The 20,889-nt window shown below is 48.0% G+C and overlaps 1 protein-coding gene across 2 annotated transcripts; it reads left to right on the forward strand.

Moving 5' to 3' along the window:
- The first annotated feature begins 85 nt into the window (after nucleotides 1-85).
- Nucleotides 86-20,004, forward strand: NUP50 (nucleoporin 50). 2 transcript variants are annotated; one of them, XM_047865766.1, is made up of 8 exons: nucleotides 86-529; nucleotides 4,133-4,211; nucleotides 6,582-6,665; nucleotides 9,717-9,903; nucleotides 10,924-11,592; nucleotides 14,117-14,198; nucleotides 16,221-16,339; nucleotides 17,359-20,004. In XM_047865766.1, exons 2-8 carry the CDS (start codon nucleotides 4,143-4,145, stop codon nucleotides 17,559-17,561), a joined length of 1,413 nt encoding a protein of 470 aa, XP_047721722.1. In that variant the 5' UTR covers nucleotides 86-529; nucleotides 4,133-4,142; the 3' UTR covers nucleotides 17,562-20,004. The 2 variants fall into 2 exon arrangements, with proteins under 2 accessions (XP_047721722.1, XP_047721721.1); XM_047865765.1 differs by having other exon boundaries at nucleotides 88-463.
- The last annotated feature ends 885 nt before the right edge of the window (nucleotides 20,005-20,889 follow it).

Consider the following 20,889-nt stretch of genomic DNA (forward strand, 5'->3'; position numbering starts at 1 on the left):
GCCTGCGCCGCGCGTCGTTCCAGTGCCCGCGGAGGGAGGTGCTGCGCGCCTGAGCCCGGGCGCGCTTGCGCAGTAACTAGACGCGGGCGTTTCTTTCCTTCCTTTTTATAGAGTTGGTTGGGGGGAGGGGGGAGATTGGAGTTGTAAAATGGCGGCTTGGAGCATATTCGGCGCCGTTCCCCCGGCGGTCTCTGGCTGAGCGGCGGCTCTCCCTCACTGCCGAACACAGAGAGGCGAGGCGAGGCCCCCAGAGGACATGGTGTTTGAGACCCGGGGCTTGCTGACCACCAAGTCTTTCGAGAACCTCGGCGCACCGGAAGCGACCAGGCGCGCCCAACCGGGCGAGCAGCGGCCGCTCCAGACCCGAGGCCCGCGCGGCTGCAACCTCGCACCTGCTCGCTGTCGCGCACCCGGCTTTCGGCGCACCCACAACCCAGCGAGTGCCGCGGCGGCCGCCTGGAAGGTAAGAAGAGGGCGGGCAGCGTGGCAGGAGAAGGAGCCGAGCCTGGGGAGAGGCGCCGGGGTCACGGTACGGGACTCGGCCTGGAAGGGGGAGCTGGGCTGCGGGTCCCAGGCCTGGGGAGGAGGCAGCCGGGGTCCGGGTGCGGGAGTCGGAGCTGGAAGGGGAACCCTGGGCAGGAAGCCGGGGTCCAGATCCGGGACGCGGGCCCGGAAGGAGGATCCTGGGCTGGAGCCGGGGTGAGAGGCCCGAGCTTGGGGTGGAGGAAGCTGGGGTCCGGGCGCGGCACTCGGATCTGGAAGGAGAAGCCGGGGTAAGGGGTCCGGGCCGTGGGGTGGTGGGGTCAGCCGGGGAGGGTGGGGCGGGACGATCCCAGCGGCGCGTAGTCGGGTGCTGTTTGTGAAGCCGGGCGCCGGAGCGACCTGTCGGGGCTGCGGCGCCCAACTTGGGTGAGGCGGCCCCGGCGGAGGCCGGAGCGGGCAGGGACCATCCTGATCCGGCCACCCTTCCTAGCCGTTCCCCTCGGTACTTCTTCCTTCTTGGCCAGCTCGCCGCCCTCTCCTCGCTCCCGACGCTACCTCTGCCTCGGCTTCACTTTCTTAGTGCAATCCCGGGCTATCGATCGGCTCTTGTACTCTGTTCCCTTAAGAAGCAATTTTCAGACTTCGCTTTTCCCCTGGCATGTCAGTCTCCGGGGTCTGCCCCCTTGTTTTTTGTTGTTGTTTGTTTCCTCGGTCAAATATGGGCCAATGTGTTTTCATCTTAGGGTACCCTGGTGTTGACTAAAGTTCAGCCCCAAGGATGAGGCAGCACTTGGTAGCAGAGACCGCATGACTCTATCCGGCGCAAATAATAGCTTTTTCCCAATTACGAAAACTCGCAATTTGCTATGACAGTGTTTCCCACCTAGGAATCCTTTCAAAAGCTGGTGCCTTTTTAGCCACAAGCCCAAACGTTTTCTAAATCTTTTTTTTTTTTTTAAACATTTTATTTTTAAGTAAACTACACCCAAAGTGGGGCTGAAACCAACAACCCTGAGATCAAGAGTCCCTCGCTCTACTGGCTCAGTCTGCCAGGTGCCCTTAAATTCTTAGTAATAGCCGGGACATAAAACTCCTTAGGTGCTAGGCCTCGTTCTGAGTACTTAACAGAGACTTCTGTCCCCCCCCCCCCCTTCTTTTTGCATAAAAAGAAAATTTATTAACTGAAGCATCGTGCTTTGAAATCAAATATGGATTTGCTAAAATATATTTTAAAGCCTGGCTCATAATTGAAGTCTTTTTTTCCACACTGTACTTTGTACATTTTGAAGAAAAAAAAATAGTATTTTTTATAGCCTTTGCTTCTAACAAAATTTGTTTCTTTAATATTCATTAAGCCCTTCCTCTGTCCTGGGCACTGTGCTAAACTAACTTTTTTTCTTTTTTTCTTTCTTTTTTAATTTTTTTTGAGACAGAGACTGAGCATGAGCAGGGGAGAGGCACAGAGAGAGGGAGACACAGAATCTGAAACGGGCTCCAGGCTCCGAGCCGTCAGCACACAGCCCGACGCGGGGCTCGAACTCACAGACCGTGAGATCGTGACCTCAGCCGAAGTCGGACGCTTACCCGACTGAGCCACCCAGGCGCCCCTAAACTAACTTTTTTTCTTGATCTTACTTCCCCACACCTGCCTTGTCTACAGATGAGGAGGCCAAGTCACAACAAGTAAATAACTTGCCAAAGGCCTAGGAAGAAAATGGCAGAACTGAGATGCCGGCATCGTGTAGCATTTTCCGAAATCCGTAGTGCCCCGGGTCACTGATTGAGCGCTTCTGGAATACCTCCTAGAAGATGGACAGGTTCAGGGCATTTGGAGGGGGTCAGTAAACACAGCGAAGATCCCTGCCCTGTGGCGAGGTCACAGATTCAATACATAGGGCAGGATACGGACGCGGCTGTGTTCATTTTGGTTTTTACTCTGCTGGCTGTCTCCTCACTTGTGGGTGTGAGTTAGATGCTGAAATTTTACTATGGTTTTTGCACTTTCAGCGTCACCCTTTTTTGCCTTAATCGCTTACAGTTACGGCAGAAGCGACGATTTCAACTTCTCCCCTCTTCTGCCCTCTGGTGGAGGTGTTACTTACTGAGTAGGAAAAGAATCCCAGCAGAGACCTGGCCTCTGAACCTTTGGAGTTCAGTAAGATCGTGTCTGAAAGTACCTCGATTGTTTGAATAACAAAGATTAATGGCAAAAGTTAACGAGGTATCTGGTGGGGGGAGACCTTAAAAAAGGATTTGCAGGTAATGGCTGGGTCTCATATTTCATGTGTTAGCAACTCGGGCTTTAAAAGCATTTATTCTATAGTCAGGAAAGAAAGCACGTACGTACTTGTAAAAGAGAAGTTTAGGTATTATTAAGATATTATTAAAAGCTGAAAATCCCCTATGTAATGACTCCACAGGGGGCCAGAGTTTGGAGGACTTTGGAGTGTCAACATTTGAATTTTATTGTGCAGATAGTAAAGAGAAATAGGCCGGGCGTAAGTGTGTATCTCAATGACCGTGAAATTCTAGGAACTGACTCTGGTAGGTTGTGGTGAGTAAAGTGAGTGGGGAAAGACCTTCAGAAAGGAGTCTAGACAGGTTTCGGGGACCCTGAATGAGCTGGTGAATTCCAGGCAAGGCGGGTAGCAGGAGAAGTGGAATTTGCTTGGTCCATTTAGCTGGCGAGTTAGAGAACGAGCCAGTTCAGCGCTCGCAATGGAGCTGTCCGTTGAGTGTTTTGGTATTTTTGTTTTTTATAGTAAACAACATATGTTAGGATCAGAAAACATGGCAAATTTTAAGGGATGGTTTCAAGTACCCTCTCTGGTTCGCTGCTTGTGCCCACTGCAGAGATAATACTGTTGCCCCCCGCCTCATAACACTGGCTTTAGAGTTGAGCTGATGTCTTATTCTTGAAGGGTTATATGTAAATTTTCAGAATGTTAACACATCGATATTAATTACATTTTGAACTTTTAAATGATACTCTAGCTTAGCAGTATACAGATTGGGGTAATTAAATGTTCAGTCTCGGGAAATTTATTTCTATCAATTGTCTGTAGCCTAAAGAAAGGTACTCATGCTGTGAAGGTATTTCCACTGCCTTATTAAAATTCTTGTCTAAGGATGAGCTTCTTGACTGAATCATCTTTTTTTTTTTTTTTTTTTTCCAACGTTTATTTATTTTTGGGACAGAGAGAGACAGAGCATGAACGGGGGAGGGGCAGAGAGAGAGGGAGACACAGAATCGGAAACAGGCTCCAGGCTCTGAGCCATCAGCCCAGAGCCTGACGCGGGGCTCGAACTCCCGGACCGCGAGATCGTGACCTGGCTGAAGTCGGACGCTTAACCGACTACGCCACCCCAGGCGCCCCAACTGAATCATCTTTAAGAGAATTTGCAGTGTTTAAAATGTTTTGCCTGTAGCAAGACTGTGATTATAATTTGCATAGAATAAATTAATCACTTGTTGATTACGTATACAGTACTTCAGATTTTTAAAAATCAGTGTTATAAGTGTTTTTTCAAACGGAGCTGGTTTAGCATTGTTTAAAATTCTTCGTAAAAATTCTTTAAAAATTCGTGGTAAGGAATTACATCTTGATCCAGAAAAGTAAACTTTTCACTTCTTTCACTTTTAACGTAGGGTTGAAACAATGGCCAAAAGAATTGCTGAGAAGGAATTGACCGACAGGAACTGGGATCAAGAAGACGAAGCAGAGGAGGTAAGATCTTTCCCCAAGAACGATTCCCTGCTGCTTCTAAATTTAAATTCATTTTGGGATTCCTTGGGCAGATTTGGTAGGAAAATCAAAAGGCCTTTTTAGGGGCGCCTGGGTGGCTCCATCAGTTAAGCAGCTGACTTCAGCTCAGGTCATGATCTCACGGTTCGTGGGTTCGAGCCCCGCGTCGGGCTCTGTGCTGACAGCTCAGGGCCTGGAGCCTGCTTCGGATGCTGTGTCTCCCTCTCTCTCTGCCCCTCCCCCGTTCATGTTCCATCTCTCTGTGTCCCAAAAATAAATAAACATTAAAAAAAAATTTTTTATTAAAAAAAAAAAAAAAAGGCCTTTTAAAGAACAGCCGGAACAGGAAATAGTATGGTTTCTTTATGATCTGTACTTAGTATAGAAATTTATTTATTACATTTGGCTGTCTTTTTCCCACTAGTTCCCGTTCCTGAAATATTCTGCACCTTTGTAGAAGCACCTTCCTGAATTTCATATACTTGCTGCATTCTAAACTCATAGTTTTAGTCAAGCCTGAAGGGTGAGTAAGTGATCTGGTCGTGAACTTAGCATCGCGCCCGAACGTGAGAAGTGGTACTACGCCACGTGACTTCTCCGTCTGCCGCACCCGTAATTTGAGATTTCTGATTGGGGTCACCTCCCTTACCCTAATGCTTCTTGGAGGCCTGTCTTACTTCATGTTCGCACAGATCTGAGACCCCCACCCCCGCCCCCACCCCCACCCCCACAACAATGAAGTAGAATTTGGATGGCCTAGTTTCTTTCCTCACAAAATAAAAATGGTCTTCCCTCAGAAATATTTCCTTTTCTCTCTTACAAAGAATAGAAATAACAGCTGCATTTTTAGTGCCTTGTCAGCAGTTTGATGCTCCCAGGCCAATAGAATAGTGCTAAGTTTAAAAAAAAAGAGGAAGAAGTAGAAATCTGCAAAACTGTTTCCAAGCTTATTCGAAAACTGTCTTCTTGCTGAATCTGTCTTGTCGTATGAACATTTTTTCCTTTACAAATACACGTATTCCTATGTTTAGGGAAACCAAAATCACAAGTTTATTAATACTTCGACAAGGTTTTTAACATTTCTAACTGACTTGGTGCTTTTTAACCAGGTCTTTGGTAACTCAGGTTTTTTCCAGATCTTCTGCCGAGTTTCATTCTGGGCCTAGTAAGATTTAAGACTGTGGCATAATGATTTGCTTTGATGCTAAGATATTTCAGGTGTGAAAGGACCTCCATTTGGATTGAATCTAATGAGTCTGAAAGGGCATTCCATTTGTTTGGGGACAAATGCAACCAAATAGTCCCGTCTGTAAGCATGGAGGTCTCTTTAACCTTACCTGAAATAACTATGGATGACATCTTCTTACAGAAAGTATTTCATGCCAGCCCTACAGGGTAAAAGAAGGGTTGAAATAAACCCAAAGATCTTCAGCCAACTTCTGATTATGGACGAGGTACTTTAGCTCCTGGGAAGAGCGGTAGCTTCCAAGCAGGGGCCCTTAGGAGTCCCGGGTACATCAGTGGGCTTTTGGGTGATGGACAAATGGGCGAGGTCTCTCTTAAAAATGGTATGCACACGTGATAAAAATAAAATGTGTTTTTGGAAACTGAAGTAGTAACGTACTAGATTTGGGCATTTGGGTTTTAGAACTGGCTCCACCTCCTTTAACTGTTGATGATCTTTAAGGTAACTGTTGGCTTTTGAAGAATAGATTTTACTTCTTAAAAGTGGATTTTTATTCTAAGATACATGTCTTTAAATATATTTAAAATCTGAAGAACCAGTTCTGAATAGTTTTCTACCAAACTTTTGATGGTCTTGGTCTTAGCAAAACTTTCTCTGTGTGTGCTCCTCTCCGGGTTGTATGCAAAGCCTGGATTTGCATAGATCCTGGGAGACTTCTTTCTTTTCCTTTTTTTTTTTTTTGAGAGAGAGAGCACACTAGCAGGGGAGAGGCAGAGGGAGAGAGAGAATCGTAAGCAGGTTCCATGCCCCTCACGGAGCCCAGCCCAGCCCAGCACGCAGCCCATTTTGGGGGCTTGATCTGGATCCCAGAACGGGCCTGGAACTCATGTACCGTGAATCATGACCTGAGCCGGAATCAAGAGTCAGATGTTTGACTGAGCCACCTAGGCGCCTCGTTCTGGGAGATTTCTGATTCATCTAAGTAGCTTTGGGATTCACGATGTAGACAACAGACATAAACTTTATTTTAATCTGCCCTCTCCTTACTTTGTTGTTAGTATTAACAGTATGTTAAAACCAGATACGAAGATAAGTTTGGTTAGGCTTTTTTGTTCATTTCTTTTTTGGGGCCTCATCTTACTGCTGTTTAATTTGTACACCTGCAGGTGGGAACATTCTCAGTGGCCAGTGAGGAAGTCTTGAAGAATAGAGCCATAAAGAAAGCAAAGCGTAGAAATGTTGGATTTGAAGTGAGTGTTTTCTTACCGCCCTTGGCATTAAACGCTAATTTGACTCCTGAGTTGCAGAGCATTTCTACCTGTGGGAGCCGTCAGATCGATAAATGCTTTTTAAAATGCTAACTCCACTTGTGAAAATCCTGGATGTAGACCACGGGAGATGGACAACAAGAAGCGTGAGATCTGTACCTGACCGAGTTGCAGAAATCCAATGTCGATCCTGTAGACAAGATTCCAGCCGAACGGCAGTAAGGAGAGGAAAAGACACATGGAACGATACAAACAGAAGTAGCGGCAGATGGCGTAGGGAAGGGAAACGCAAGGTGTCCTCGGAGTCCTGCTGCATCCTGGCGTCGAGGGGAGGGTCAGGGGGAGTCCTTTAGCTCTGAAAGAAGCATGGCAGGTGCTGGTTTTCTTCCCAGTATAGTAGGTTACAGTGTTTTCCTTCCTGTGTTCACAAGGATAAAAGATGAACTGTAACTTGTGAATGGAAATCACGTGGTCCGTATTCAGCAGTCACTCCCACGTTTAACTAGTCTCCCCCGGTACAATTCCCAGCCCTCAGATACCTTCCAGATACCTGAGTGCTGACTCGGTGGCCCGGACATCTGTTGTCAGGCTGGAGAGGCTGCTTTGAACATCCCGGGTGGCAGCTTTGGAATGAATCTGCTCCCCTGCACCTTCCGTGGTGACTCTGTTCGGTTTTGTTATTCCAAGTTTTCACTGATCCGATTTCATTCTTAAAGACTGGTGACCGGTCAAACCTAGGTATCAAGCCTAGTGAAGTTTGATGGCTCTTCCTCGGAGAGGGGGCAGCAGGAGGGAAGGACAACTTAATTGTGGAGGAAGTGATCGGTTCAGTTGGGGAAATGTGTTCTAAGAGCCTGGGGTACATTGAGGTGAAGTTCTGGAAGACCACTAGGTCTGTGGGGTGGCTTCCTGGAACAGGAGGTGCAGCTGTGAGAGTCCTCACCACGCAGGAGGTTGAAACCAGGGAGGGTGGCTGAGAGTGGCAGCTCACGGTGTAGACAGAAACCAGAGGAAGACCGCCTCAAGGAGGGATGGCCCGGCTGTCAGATGAGGGACAGTGAAGAAGTACAAGCCGTGTCCACCACAGTCCAGACTGGGCCAGAGGGAAGGGGGTTGGGGCCCTCTGGCTGCTAAAGGAAATAAAAGACACACATAATTTCGACTATAACTTGCAGCGTCAGGTTTCCATCAGAGCTTGTGTATTAGAGAAATTAACAGTTCTATCATCTGCTTAAGTGCTGAAATGTGACTTTTCCTATATACAGTTGACTGTTGACAGTACGGGTTTGAATTGCATTTATACGCAGATTTATTATTTTTCTGATAAGGGAGGGATGTTGGCGTCCCTAACCCCCAGTTGTTCCCATGTCAACTGTCCTGGATGTGTTGTGCTGAGCACTAGAGATTCATTGGTGGGTGAAGACAGGAGTGAGTAAAATATCCGTGCCTGGTGGGCCTTACGTCCTAACGATGGAAGAGACACGCTGAATATATAATTTTAGTTTTCCTCTAAGCGTCATGGAGAAAAATCAAAGTACGCGAGGGAGATTGACAGACACGGGTGTTTGCCCCGGTGGATTACCTCATTCGCTTGTACTCTCATTTTTCTGAATGACTCCATTCCTTCGTTTAAAAGCCAGTGGTTCTTGAATTTTTGTGATGGCTCTAGAGCCAATGTACTGTCAGCAGTCTCTAAAATAACTATCAATATCCTCTGGTTTTTAAATCTCATGCAAAGTAAAAGGCTCTGAGGAGCTACTCACAGCTTTTTATGCTTCATCCATGGAATCTTATAAAATGATAGCGCTCTGTGTGGTGTCTTCGGGATACTGATTCATTAAAAATCAAATTTATAGAGTGTCAGAACCGAAGAACTATATTTATTATATGCACTGAAATTTATGCAAGTTAAGGCTTTGCTTTTGTTTTTGTTTTCTGGGTTTTTCTGGCCTAATTTTATTGCCACAATTGTATCCGTGGCCAGTAACCATCTGAAATCCTATGTTTATGATTGAAGCTTTTTGAACGATTTTTTAAAACTTTGCAATAATATTACGCTAACTGGCCCATTTAGAAAATGAAGAGTTTCTAGTGTAAGTAATTTTTTGTGAGCTCACGATTGTAATTCGTTTGTGCGTGAACTTAAGGTTGGTGCACTCCCGTGGATGTTCTGAGCATATGTATTTGAGAGTATTTCCTAGAGCCTCCCTTGGATCCTTGATCCAAAAAGCAGACCATCCCCTGCTGCGGTAGAACCACTGTTTTGAACAGGAGGGAAATAGTAACTTCAGTCAAGCACTGTAAACCGAGGAACGTGTCTCCAAAAGTTTCCCGGGGCAGAGAGCAGTGTTAGAAGTTCATAGGCGTGCCAGATGTTTCCAGAGCATCTCAGGTTAGAGAGGTGAGAGAGCCAGCCACAGTGGGTTGAAAGTGCTAGAAAGACCCTGCTACTTACTGGAAGTCGCAAGAAAGTGGAGAATAAAAATGTCGCCTGTGGATTTCTCAACTAAGGGAAAGTCTAGATCTGAGAGTCAACTTCACCAGTTCCCAGAGACTAAAGGCTGCAGAAGGGCTTAGGAGATTACAGGTAAGTGGGTAAAGCGCTTGGAGTTCACCTGACTTGATGTTTCCACAGCATCCTTGGGCTAATGGTCTTTTTGATTGCATAGTATGTGAAAAATGGTTCGTTAGGGATTCGTTGTATTGAAATGTTTGCTTTTAGTTACAATCCTGAGGCTGCGTACACAACTTTACCGCATTAGTCTTTTTTGTCTTCTATTTCCTAAATCTATTTTTAAAAACAAATCTCACTGTAAATTGGGACTGTCCTTCATGGCTGTCTCAGGAAGGCAGCTTTGGATGGCAGAGCTCTGTCATCAGGAGGAAAATCTGCCTCATTTCCAGCTTGTGCTGGCAGTTTTCCTTTAATCTGCTGGCATAAGGATTCTAGGCGCTGTTGAGCCAAGATAATACTGTTACTTACTTAGTTATAAAAGAGGGTTATCTAACGTGTGCTCTTTCTTTGTATTTCAGTCTGATAGTGGAGGGGCCTTTAAAGGTTTTAAAGGTTTGGTCGTACCATCTGGAGGAGGAGGGTTTTCTGGATTTGGTAACGGTGCTGGAGGGAAGCCTTTGGAAGGACTGTCTAATGGAAGCAGCATAACTAGTGCCTCTCCCTTCTCCAGTGCCAGGGCAGCGAGCGAGACCAAGGCAGCCTTTGGTGAGTAGGTTCCCCTCCCCCTGGTCACATCTGGGTACAGACCATCTGAAAAGTAACTCTGCAAAGATACTTTTCTTGTACTTATCCTGGGTCCTGGGACTAAACGAGCAGAAACAGGGTGATACCGAAAGGGATGCAAATTAGATATCGGCTATTTGCAGAGGAAGTGAATAGAGCAGAAGCTTTTGAGCCAGGATAGACCGAGGTTCTGTTCTCAGTTCTGCCGGTCTCCGGCTCTGTGACCCTGGTAAAGTCCCTTAGCCTGTGAGCGTCCAGATCTTCAACTGTGAAATGAGAGTGACCCTCGGAATTGACCTGAGGGTCAAAGGAGAAGAGGACGCTCTCAGTGGACCCTCTGTAAAGACCTGCCTTCCCGTCTCCTCATTCGTTCTATGGGGGCCGAGGACTTTCTGTGTGGTGCGCGCCCCCCGGGAACCTAGGGGGTCCTCCGGCCTAGATTGGTTTCGCCCGGCGTGTGTTGATTGCCTGATCTGTTCTGAGAGAGTTGGTCAAGAGCTCTCGGGATCAGTGACAGAGAATGGAATCCTGCGCTGCGGTCTTCGGTTTTCAGAAGTGACCCTGGCTGGTTGGATTGTACTTCGCTAGGTATTTTAAGTGTGGCCCGTTGGGTGTTAATTAGGCGGAGTGTTCGGTGTGATGAAGCTAGCGCTCCCTGTTAAGATTTTAACTGCACGAGTACGTGCTCATCCCAAGGCGTTGGGGGTTAAGCTTTCCCCTGACCGTTGTGACAGTTCTCGGGGAAGGCAGGCATCAGGCATCCTTTTGAAAGAAAAGACCATTTTAAACCTTTAGAGGTTTAATTGACGCGAGCCCCGTTTTTGTACAAAGTTTGATTTTTGTGATCACTGCTTCTTAAATGTCAGACGTGCACACGCTTCTTGAACTGTCACAAAACTAGGGTATGGTAAAAGAAAATACGAAGGCAGTGCAGCATAAAAATCTGGGGGATAGAATCCAATCAGCCTCTCAGTAAACGCTTCAAACTTTAATTTCCTATAGGATCTGTTGCCACAAACGGTCCTACCTCCTTGGTCGATAAAAAGATTTTAAATCCCAAAACTAACGGTGACAGCCAGCAGCCCTCTTCCTCCGGCCTCCCCTCTGGCCCGGCCTGCCCCAGGAACGCCTATCACAAGCAGCTGGCTGCCTTAAACTGCTCGGTGCGGGACTGGATCGTGAAGCACGTGAACGCAAACCCGCTCTGCGACCTGACGCCCATCTTCAAAGACTATGAGAAATACCTGGCAGGGATCGAGCAGCAGCTCGGGAGCAGCGGCAGCTGCAGGGATTCCGAAAGCGACTCCGACAAGACGCCCGGCGCCACCCCGTCTCCCTCCCTCTTCGGGTCATCGAAGTCACAGCAGGAGTCAACATTTTTGTTTCATGGCGGCAAAACCGAGGACGCGTCCGAAAAGAAGACGGAGGCGGATCCTGAAAAGAAAGCGGACCCGTCGGCGGGAGCAGCAGGTGCCTCGTTTCACTTTAGCAAGAAGATCGAGAGTTCTGCCTTGGGCTCCTTAAACTCTGGCCCCCTGACTGGGTTTTCATTCTCTTCTGGAAACTCCGGTTTATTTGGCAAAGATATCAGCCAGAATAAACCGGTCTCTTCACCGTTCGCCACAAAGACGCTGGAGGTACAAGCCGGCGGCGGCAGCGACGAACACAAAGGTAATGACAGAGTCCCAGGCCGTCCTCGCGGGTCGGCTCCGGGTGTGTCCGAGTTGGTGTGTAGTGGCACGAGCGTAGGTGTGTGTTTCGGACGGATCTGGATTCACGCTGTGACTGTCACTTCCTAGGTGCGATCCCGGACAAAGTTGGCCAGCTGTTTCTGAGTCTGTTTTCCCTAGTTGTAAAATGGAGTAAGACCGCTTCTGTAGAGTTTATTGTAAGGATTAAGAATATAAAGGTAAAAGTGAGGAACATCTAGATATCTGGCACGATGACTTTGAAAATTATGAAACGCGTGGCTTTGCATGTAAAAAATTAAGTGAGTGATGCCTGGGTGGCTCAGTTGGTTAAGTGCCCGAGTCTTGATTTCAGCTCAGGTCATGATCACAGGGTCGTGGGATCAAACCCCATGTTGGGCTCTGTGCTGAGCGTGGAGCCTGCTTAGGATTCTCCCTCCCTCTCCTCCTCCCCCTCCCTCCCCTCTCTTCTCCCCTCCCCTCCCCTCCCCCCTCCCCTCCCCCCTCCCCCCTCCCCTCCCCCCTCCCCTCTCTTCTCTCTTCCCCTCTTCTCTCTCCTCTCTCCTCTCTCTTTCTCTCCCTCTCCCCTGCTCATGCTCTCTCTAAAATAAAAATTAAGTGAATTAACTTTGTTTGACAATTGTGTCTTATTGAAAGAACTGGTCATAGGGGCGCCTGGGTGACTCAGTCAGTTGAGCGTCCGACTTCGGCTCAACTCATGATCTCGCAGTTCGTGAGTTCAAGCTCCGCGTCCGGCTCTGTGCTGACAGCTCGGAGCCTGGAGCCTGCTTCCAATTCTGTGTCTCCCTCTCTCTGCCCCTTCCCCGCTCATGCTCTGTCTCTCTCTGTCTCTCACAGATGAATAAATGTTAAAAAAAAATTTTTAAAAACTGGTCATAAACATCTATGGGATTTCTCGTGTTTAGGTTTTTATAATCATAGGTGAGGTCACATGGCAGAAAAGTGCTCTACTATAAATAAAACAGGGAGACTCTTGTTAGCCATGGGGAACAAATTGACGGGGTTTTCCCTGGATGTGTCTGGGTTGCAGCCGCCTTTCCAGAAGTTTCCACCTTGTGTAGTATCAGTGCCCCCAGTCAGCCTTTCCTCCCTCTTTTCTTAGCTCTCTGAGGAGAGGGGTTCGCGTCCCGATCGCTTGTCATCACGTGGTGACTGTGAACAGCCCACACGTGTGAAGGTACTTCTTCGTAAGCAGTTAAAAAGTATACGTCTCAGGAGATGTGAACTTCGTGAGAGGGAGAAAGAAAGGAACCCGCGGTGGCCGGTTTGCCACCAAATGTCCCGTGTCCCTCCTCCCTGGAGCGAGACTGCCGGTACCCCTCTGCCTGGCCGTCAGGTGCGCCCTCAGGCACCGGCTGCCCCCGCGCACAGCATAGGATGGAGACCGCCCCTTCCCTTCCCCTGCCCTGAACGGGCCCAGTGGGCCCGGGGCAGTGGCAGAGCCTGTGGGAGGGATGTGGAAGTGAGGGTGCCTGCGTCTCCGGGTGCTTGAGGTGCGTGGCGCATCGGAAGGCCTAAGCTTGCTAAAACACCGGGATGCCTGGGGCCTGCCGTGGAGAACCTAACTCCGGACTCCCTTCCTTCTGAGAGAGAGGGTGCAAGCCAGGGGAGGGGCAGAGGGAGAGAGAATCCCAAGCAGGCTCCACGCTCGGCGCGAGCCTGACGTGGGGCTCCACTCATGACGGTGAGCTCGTGACCTCCGTGGACACCAGGAGTCGGGCGCTTAACGGACAGAGCCCCCCAGGGGCCCCTCAGGACTGCCGCCTTAAAATTTAAATCTTGTCTTTGAATTGTTTGAGCACCAGAATTGTTGCTGTTTAACTTTTTGAGTTTCCTGAGACTGTCTTTCTCCAGAGGGTGTTACTTGCATCCCATAGTGACTTCAATCTCCCCTGTGCCTGGGGCCCTGGGCTCGGTCCGGGAGGGGACCCTTGGGACCCGAGCCCCAAGCGGTGTGGCAGTTCAGGCAAAGCTTGCTTACACACGGGGGTGGTTTCTCTGACAAGTCCTGTAAACAAGTTTATCTTCCTTACCTTTGGCCGTTGCTCAGATCGATTATTCCTTAGCTCCTTAGCTCCTTAGCAGGAGCATTTGGGGGGGAAGGGGGCTAGAACCCCATCTGACATTCTTCTTCTCTAGTGGGGTAATCTTGAGTATGTGTGGGTGTTGATTGGTTATTTTCCTGTTAAAATTTGGGCACTGAATCATGTCGATAACTTTTCATTCCAAGGCCGCCTACAAATTGACATCTAGGAGAGAGAGGTAGGGTCCTGTTAAAAATTGTTCTCATTTTTCAGAAAACCGTTAAAATCCAGCGAGTCCTCCCGCTCCCACACGCCCAGTTAGACGCGTGCTTTCGATTTGCACATCGGCTTACGTAGGATTTTTAGGTTGAGGGTGGGGGGTGGTGCGGGGATAGACAGCTTCTGTTACATCGTTAAGCGTTCGATTTGAATTTTACTGAGTTGGTCTTGTGTTTATAAAAGGCGGAGATGAAGAAGAGAATGACGAGCCACCCAAAGTAGTAGTTACTGAAGTGAAAGAGGAAGATGCGTTTTACTCCAAAAAGTAAGTGGGGAGTCCTGGGAGTGCGTTCGGTGAGCATGTCTTCGGAGACGTGGGAGGAAGAAGGGGGCCCACGGAACGCGCCGAGCATCCCGTCCCGGGGTCAGGCTGTGCTTGCCCTTTGAACTGGACAAGGAAGAATTCTTGACCGGATTCTGTACATTTCCTGTGGGCGTATCCTAGTCTTTGTTATTTTTCTTTTCTGCCTTTGTTTTTTTAAGAGGGCCAGACAGCGAGTGGGGGAGGGGCAGAGAGTGAACCCCAAGCAGGCTCCGCCGCAGAACCCGACGCAGGGCTCGATCCCACGAACCGTGAGATCGCGACCTGAGCCAAAGTTGGACACTTAACTGACTGAGTCACCCCAGTGCTCCTCTTCTCTCCTGCTTTTTAAAGTGCTTTAGAGATAGGTTTTTCCGTGACCCACCCACCCACCTGCCCCATCTCCGCTTGGGCTTCTCTCCTCCTCTGCCCCTCCACCTTCCTGCACAAAGTCACCTCATCACTGATTGCAGATTTGGTTTTACTCCCGCCCTTCCTCAGGCGGCCTCCTGTCTTCATGGGGACATGCCTGGCCTTTGTGGCTTTTCTCAGCCAGCAAGTTGTGCACAGTGACCATCCCTTGGTCTTTCCCCCGGTGATGAGAGTTGTTTCGGGTTTTCTTGTTTGTTTTTATATGAGAGCTGTTGCTTTCAGAAGAAAGATCAGGGGCGCCCGGGTGGCGCAGCCGGTCAAGCGTCCGACTTCAGCCAGGTCACGATCTCGCGGTCCGGGAGTTCGAGCCCCGCGTCGGGCTCTGGGCTGACGGCTCAGAGCCTGGAGCCTGTTTCCGATTCTGTGTCTCCCTCTCTCACTGCCCCTCCCCCGTTCATGCTCTGTCTCTCTCTGTCCCAAAAATAAATAAACGTTGAAAAAAAAAATTTAAAAGAAGAAAGATCAGAGGAAATTTTGAATTCTCTCATCCCAGTGAGATGAAATTAGTGCTTTTTAATAAAGATATTTACAGAATACTTATTTGTGCCATTTTAGAAGCTTCCCTACATGTGTTTTTCTAAATAACAAAAATTTCAGACTGAGTTTCATAACAGGTCACCATATTCTATGGAATCCCCAAGTGTTATATCTGAGAACTTTCAAGGATCCAACAATTCCTTTTGCTCATTCTTAATTACACAGATGATACAAAGGAGTGATCCTGACCTGAGATTCTTTGCTAGCTGGAACAAACCAAAGGAGCAGGCAGTGGTTTGGGTTTGTTTATTAACAACCTAAGGAGACGTGGGACACGGCAGGCTGGGGAGGCATTTGATTATATTACTGGTAGTTCAGCCTTGCTTAAGAATGTTTTCCAAGATTTCAGCATTTGGTAGACCCAAAATTGAAGGAGTCCAGAAGAAACTTAAAAAATAAATAGGAAAAGAGGGAAGAGAGATGGGAGCAGAGTGTCCTGCATTTATTCCTGTCCTTAAAGGACCCGGTCAACCTCTTGAGCTCGGGGCCAGAGGAGCACGGCAGAGACCTGTGGCTGCTTAGCTGTGATTTTGACTGAACTGAGAAAAGTGTCCATTTTAGAAAGTGTCATTTTAAAAGTTGTATGTGACCCACTGGGTTATTTTTTTAGGAGCTAGTGGCAATTTTATTTTTCTTTCGGAGAGAGCAGGTATATGTGCGCATGGGGGAGAGGAGCAAAGAGAGAGAGAGAGAGAATCCCAAGCAGGCTCCGTGCCCCGTGACCTGAACTGAAATCAAGAGTCGGACGCTCAGCTGACAGCCAGCCAGGCGCCCCATGAGCCACTATTTTAAGAATTATTATTATTTTAAAATTAGGGAGGGGTTCTACAGTATCTAACCAGTTTGCTTGTTCTGGTTTGTGCCCAGACCCAGCTTGAATCAATCAAGGATTCATCCTGAAGCTTCCTCTGCTCGTTTAATGCGGGTCTTTCCACACAAGTGTGAACGGTGGTGGTCAGAAAACTTGTGACTTGGTTTGTCTTTGGAATATCTGATGATGCCTATTTTTCCCCATAGGTGTAAACTATTTTACAAGAAAGACAATGAATTTAAAGAGAAAGGTGTGGGTACTTTGCATTTAAAACCTACAACAAATCAGAAGACACAGCTTTTAGTGCGGGCAGACACCAATTTAGGTGGGTATCTCTTTTTTCAAGTGGCCCAAGTCCTCATAACCACATGGTGTAAAAGACTTCCCCTCGCTCACTGCAGTCCTCCAGGTCGAGTATATTGCTGTGTTTGGGGTCGGAATAGCAGTCGTTCAAACCAAATGCATCCCGTGTTTACTGACTATTTACGGATTTAATTAAGTGACAATGTGTAAGGAGATACAGGTGTGTTAAAAACTATAGCCAAGAAGTCACCAAATGGTTTTCGTTTTAATTTGTGTTAGAAATGTAACCAAGCAGCTATCGATAAAGTGGATGGTTTAATAAACACAGAAGGGGAGTTAACCGTTCGAAGGAATCTGGTTTATGTAGGCAAAAAACTTGAACGTGCTGCAGTCCATCCTTCACCCCACACCCAGCTTCGCCCTCAGAACAGCCCGCCGGAAGGAGGACGGGGCAGGTCTGAGAGGAAGTGGTGGGTAGCTCTGGGCCCTGCCAGGCTGGATACAGAAACTTCCCTGTGGCTTTTTTTCCCCGAAGGCTTGATGCATGGGTGACGCCATCATGGTACTAGTGGGTCTCCCCGCACCCCCGCCCCCCCCCCTGCCCCACTACCCATCCGGGAGCCATGCTTGCCTCAGACAGAGGTTTCTTTGCTGACCATTCTGCCTTTATTCCAATGACCTCGTGAAGGCTGCGGGTCGTGCCAAAGTGTTCTTCCTTTCGTGTAAGAACGGACGCCTCTCAGCAGGGCCTGGCTGCTGCAACGGAGGCCGGGGATGTGGGCAGGAGCGGGGTGGAAGGCGGTTTCCCCGCAGCAGGGCCAGGGCCTGCCAGAGTCCTCGTGGTCCTCTTGGAGGGACGCCGTGCTGGCATGTGCACCAGGGATCCAGTGCCCTTTCCCGTGACCTCCCTGATGGCCCCCCGCGTCAGATCGGTTAAGTTGAAGAGGGCTTCTGGATTGAATGTTTCGCGTATTAAAGCTGTAGTCTCCCGACACGGGGTCTGTGTGATTTTGATGTACCTTTTCCTTTGCTTAAATGCAGGCAACATACTGCTGAATGTCCTGATCCCGCCCAATATGCCGTGCACCCGAACGGGGAAAAACAACGTACTTATTGTGTGTGTCCCAAACCCACCCATCGATGAGAAGAACGCCACCGTCCCGGTCACCATGTTAATCCGGGTAAAAACAGGTGAGGACGCAGATGAGCTGCACAAAATTTTACTGGAGAAAAAGGACGCCTGAACGCCCTCCCTCTGCGGAGTCGCTGCCGAGCTGCTGCCCCCCCTCCCCCGCCCTCCGCGTAGTCAGCCCGCCGCGGACGGTAACTTAGAACTTTGTGAGGAAGATGAATGTGGCCAATAAAACCTGCAAATGTTAAGCGTCAAGAAACCGTATTCTCCCTTCTTAACAACTGTCTGATGTGTAAAATACGTTTGAATGAAATTTTTTGGAAGATTTTTAATGTTCATTTATTAAACTGACCGCAAGTGATTTCTTAACAGACCAAAATCAGGGTATCGATTAGACTTCCCAAAGGCTGTTCCGATCCACGGGTTTTGGGGTGCGCTGCTGCGGCCTGCAAGGCGTGCCGGCAACCCCTGTGTCCAGGAGGAAACTTGCCTGTGGCATTCTCTCTGGTGGGCTTGCCTGATTTGGGAGGACAGCGCCCTTTCCAAATGAATCTCGCTACCACGCCGTGACAGAGGCGTTTTTCCTTTGCCGCATCGTCTTGTTTTAAAGCTGAATCTTGACCACCAAATGTTCCCCCTCCGCATTAGAGGCTTTAGCTTATCATTTGCAGACATCGGCCTTTTAGCCCTGTGGCCTGTTTTACCTGATTGAGGAACTGCTTTTTCATTTTAAAAGGAAACGAGTTTGTTCTTTGGTTTTGTAGATGGGGTTTTGTAGTGGCATTCCTGAGGTGCTGTTACCAGTGCGTCCCCTACAGACAGACAGAATGGGGGGTGGTCAGGAATGAGGGTTTAAAAGCACAAATTTGGTAGCTTATAGTCGATAGACCATAGACCGCAAAACCTGGGGGAAAAAAAATTAAGTTAAAGTTCGAGCACGGTACAAAAAAGAAAGTGAATCTGTCCTAGTTCGTTTGTACCGTGATGAACCCTGAGGATCTCAGAGCTTTTACTACACATGAGCCATGTAAGTTCACCAGGAAACATGCAATAAGGTCATGGAATTGAAATCGTGTGTGCAAATGTTGCCTTTAACTTTAGACGGAAGTATATTATTCTGCATTTGATAAGTTTCCATTGACTTTTTTAAGAGTAAGATACTCGGCATGTCCATTTGGAAGGGAGCCATGGTTGTGCATGAGAAGATCCCGTCACTTCGCCACCGCTGTTGGGTCGCTAATCCTCGCCTTCTGGGAAGACTCTGGGCACATGAATTAGATGCAGTTTTTAATGTTTAAATGTCCACTTTCATTCCTCGTTAGTCATTTAATGATCTTGTTTTAAAGGCTCAGGGTCCGTGCCTGAGGGCTCACGTTTGTATATTCTGATCTTCAGCGCATAGAATGTTTTCTGACTTAGGAAAGAACAGTCACGATAACTGTAGATAGTACAGTTGCTTTTTTAAAAAAGAAGCTATAAGTTTTAGATATAAGGGGGGGGCAGGGAAACCGTTTTATGATCAACCGTGTTAAACACTTGAAGTGTGGTAGTTGGCCCAACATTTATCATGAGATTCTTGTACTTGTTTTCTGCTTCTGCTGAGAGAATTTGGCCCCCGCGTGTGTGTGACTCTGGACAAATACACAGAGAGGTGCTTACACTTTGTGAGACGTGGTCAGACTCTCACCTGGGACAATAGGGAGGGCGTGGCCACTTCTGTTGCATTTTCCTTTTAGAAAGAGTACGTGGGTGAGTTTCTGTTACCGGCGATCTGTGGTAAGCGGGTGGCTGACACCGTTTCCGCGTCATTGGTCCTGTTCCCTCACCTGAGGTTTATCCAGCCGTTGGAAGGAAGAGGACATGAGGGGCCCCGTGTGTCCTACGTTGGTGTCACGTGCTCCCGTGGTCCCCAGGCGCCTTCAGGAGCGCCTCGGTGGCAGTAGCCTCGGCCTGTCCGGTGGGACGTTTGCCAGAAATGGCCCGAAAACATCAGAATTGGGCCACCTCTCAACCCCCCTGGAAAAATAGCTCATATCTCTTTGAAGTAGTGGGTATGTGTGGCTTTCTCTTTTCCTAACATTCCCGGCAAACTTGCTGCTACAGCTGTCACTGTGAAAGTGATCATTACAGGGGCAGATGTGACATGTGCGCCATCACTCACAACGTGCTATTTCCTCCGTGTCCCTTGTGCGTTAGGAACTTTGGCCTCCACTTTAATTACGTACTAGCAGAAAAGAGCGTGAGTGTGTGTGGATTTTACTGTAAAGTCTAAGTGCTTATATGTTACTCGGGGGCGGGGCCCCCCCAGAGAGCTCACCCCCCACCGTACCCATAGCTCAGTTCCACCCCTTGGCTTTAGTTAGAATTATTTTTAACAAAATAACTAGAAATTTGGCTTTAAACTGTCTGATGTGGATGGAAATTTTTGTATTTAGTTGAAGGATCTGTGATGTGTATCATCTGCGTGGCCCGAAGGATCACCTTTGATCCTAACCGTGCTGCGTCATACTGAGTGTCCCAGTGGCCTTTTTTTTCTTTTCTTTTTTTTTTTTTTTTCAAACTGGTGCCTGTCCCATCTCCTCTGGAGCATTCCCCAGTAAGCAAAAACTTGGGCATTGTGCTGTCTTCTTTTTAGAATTACGGGCTGGAAACGTGTGTCCCGTTTTTAAAGCAGCGTGTAGATTGTGTTTTCTACGGAAGGACAAGTCTGGCCATTTGTTAAACTGATTTTCTTGACAAGGATTATTGTTGTACAATTTCAGTTCTGCGTTATAGTTTTGATAAGCTGCATGCCAAAAAAGATCTACCTGTTCCGGGGTAGAGAAAAAACAATTCACCTTACCATCAGAGTTCAGAACAAGTTGTCACTGAGCCTTTTTTTGGTTTAGTTTTAAAGTTTAAACAGGTTGTTTGCTTTTTGAGCATTCGTCAGTTACTCTTTACTCCGGAGCAGTCAGGACGCAAGCGCGGGCGTTTGAAGGCTTTGCAGACCAAGTGGCTCACTCCCCGATCCCCGGGTACTTGTGCTCGCTCTGGAAGTGAGAATCTGCGGTAGGACCTGATGTGTCCTGTGGTACCAGCAGGTGGCCGGGAGCAGCCCATCCAGGCCGCGCTCTACACACTGGTACGTTCTTGGCCAGAGGCCATCGTGCTGAGGACCGTGGACTCTGCCGATGCAGGTGCAGTTGTAACAGCTGTAAAACTTGTTAGCAATCAGTTGGATAAGATGTTTGCTTCCTATGTCACATAGGAAATTGTTTTCTAAAACTAAAATACTTGAATTGTCAGACAATGTAATCTCAATTTGTATTAGTTTTTGAGGAAGTGTAATATCCATGAAATGTGAATAAATGGAAAGTAAACAAAGTCACAGTGTTTGACGCTTTTATGCTCCTGTGATGTTCCTGGTGTCGACACAAGTCAAGCAGACCAGAGGGAGG

Source organism: Prionailurus viverrinus, chromosome B4, assembly GCF_022837055.1.
Source record: "Prionailurus viverrinus isolate Anna chromosome B4, UM_Priviv_1.0, whole genome shotgun sequence".
Taxonomy (NCBI): Eukaryota; Metazoa; Chordata; class Mammalia; order Carnivora; family Felidae; genus Prionailurus; species Prionailurus viverrinus.

Coding starts and splice junctions, on each gene's coding strand:
- NUP50 (XM_047865766.1), top strand. CDS start 4,143: ATGGCCAAAAGAATTGCTGAGAAGGAATTGACCGACAGGAACTGGGAT. Junction 9,904..10,923: donor CGAGACCAAGGCAGCCTTTG/GTGAGTAGGTTC, acceptor AATTTCCTATAG/GATCTGTTGCCACAAACGGT. Junction 14,199..16,220: donor GATGCGTTTTACTCCAAAAA/GTAAGTGGGGAG, acceptor TTTTCCCCATAG/GTGTAAACTATTTTACAAGA.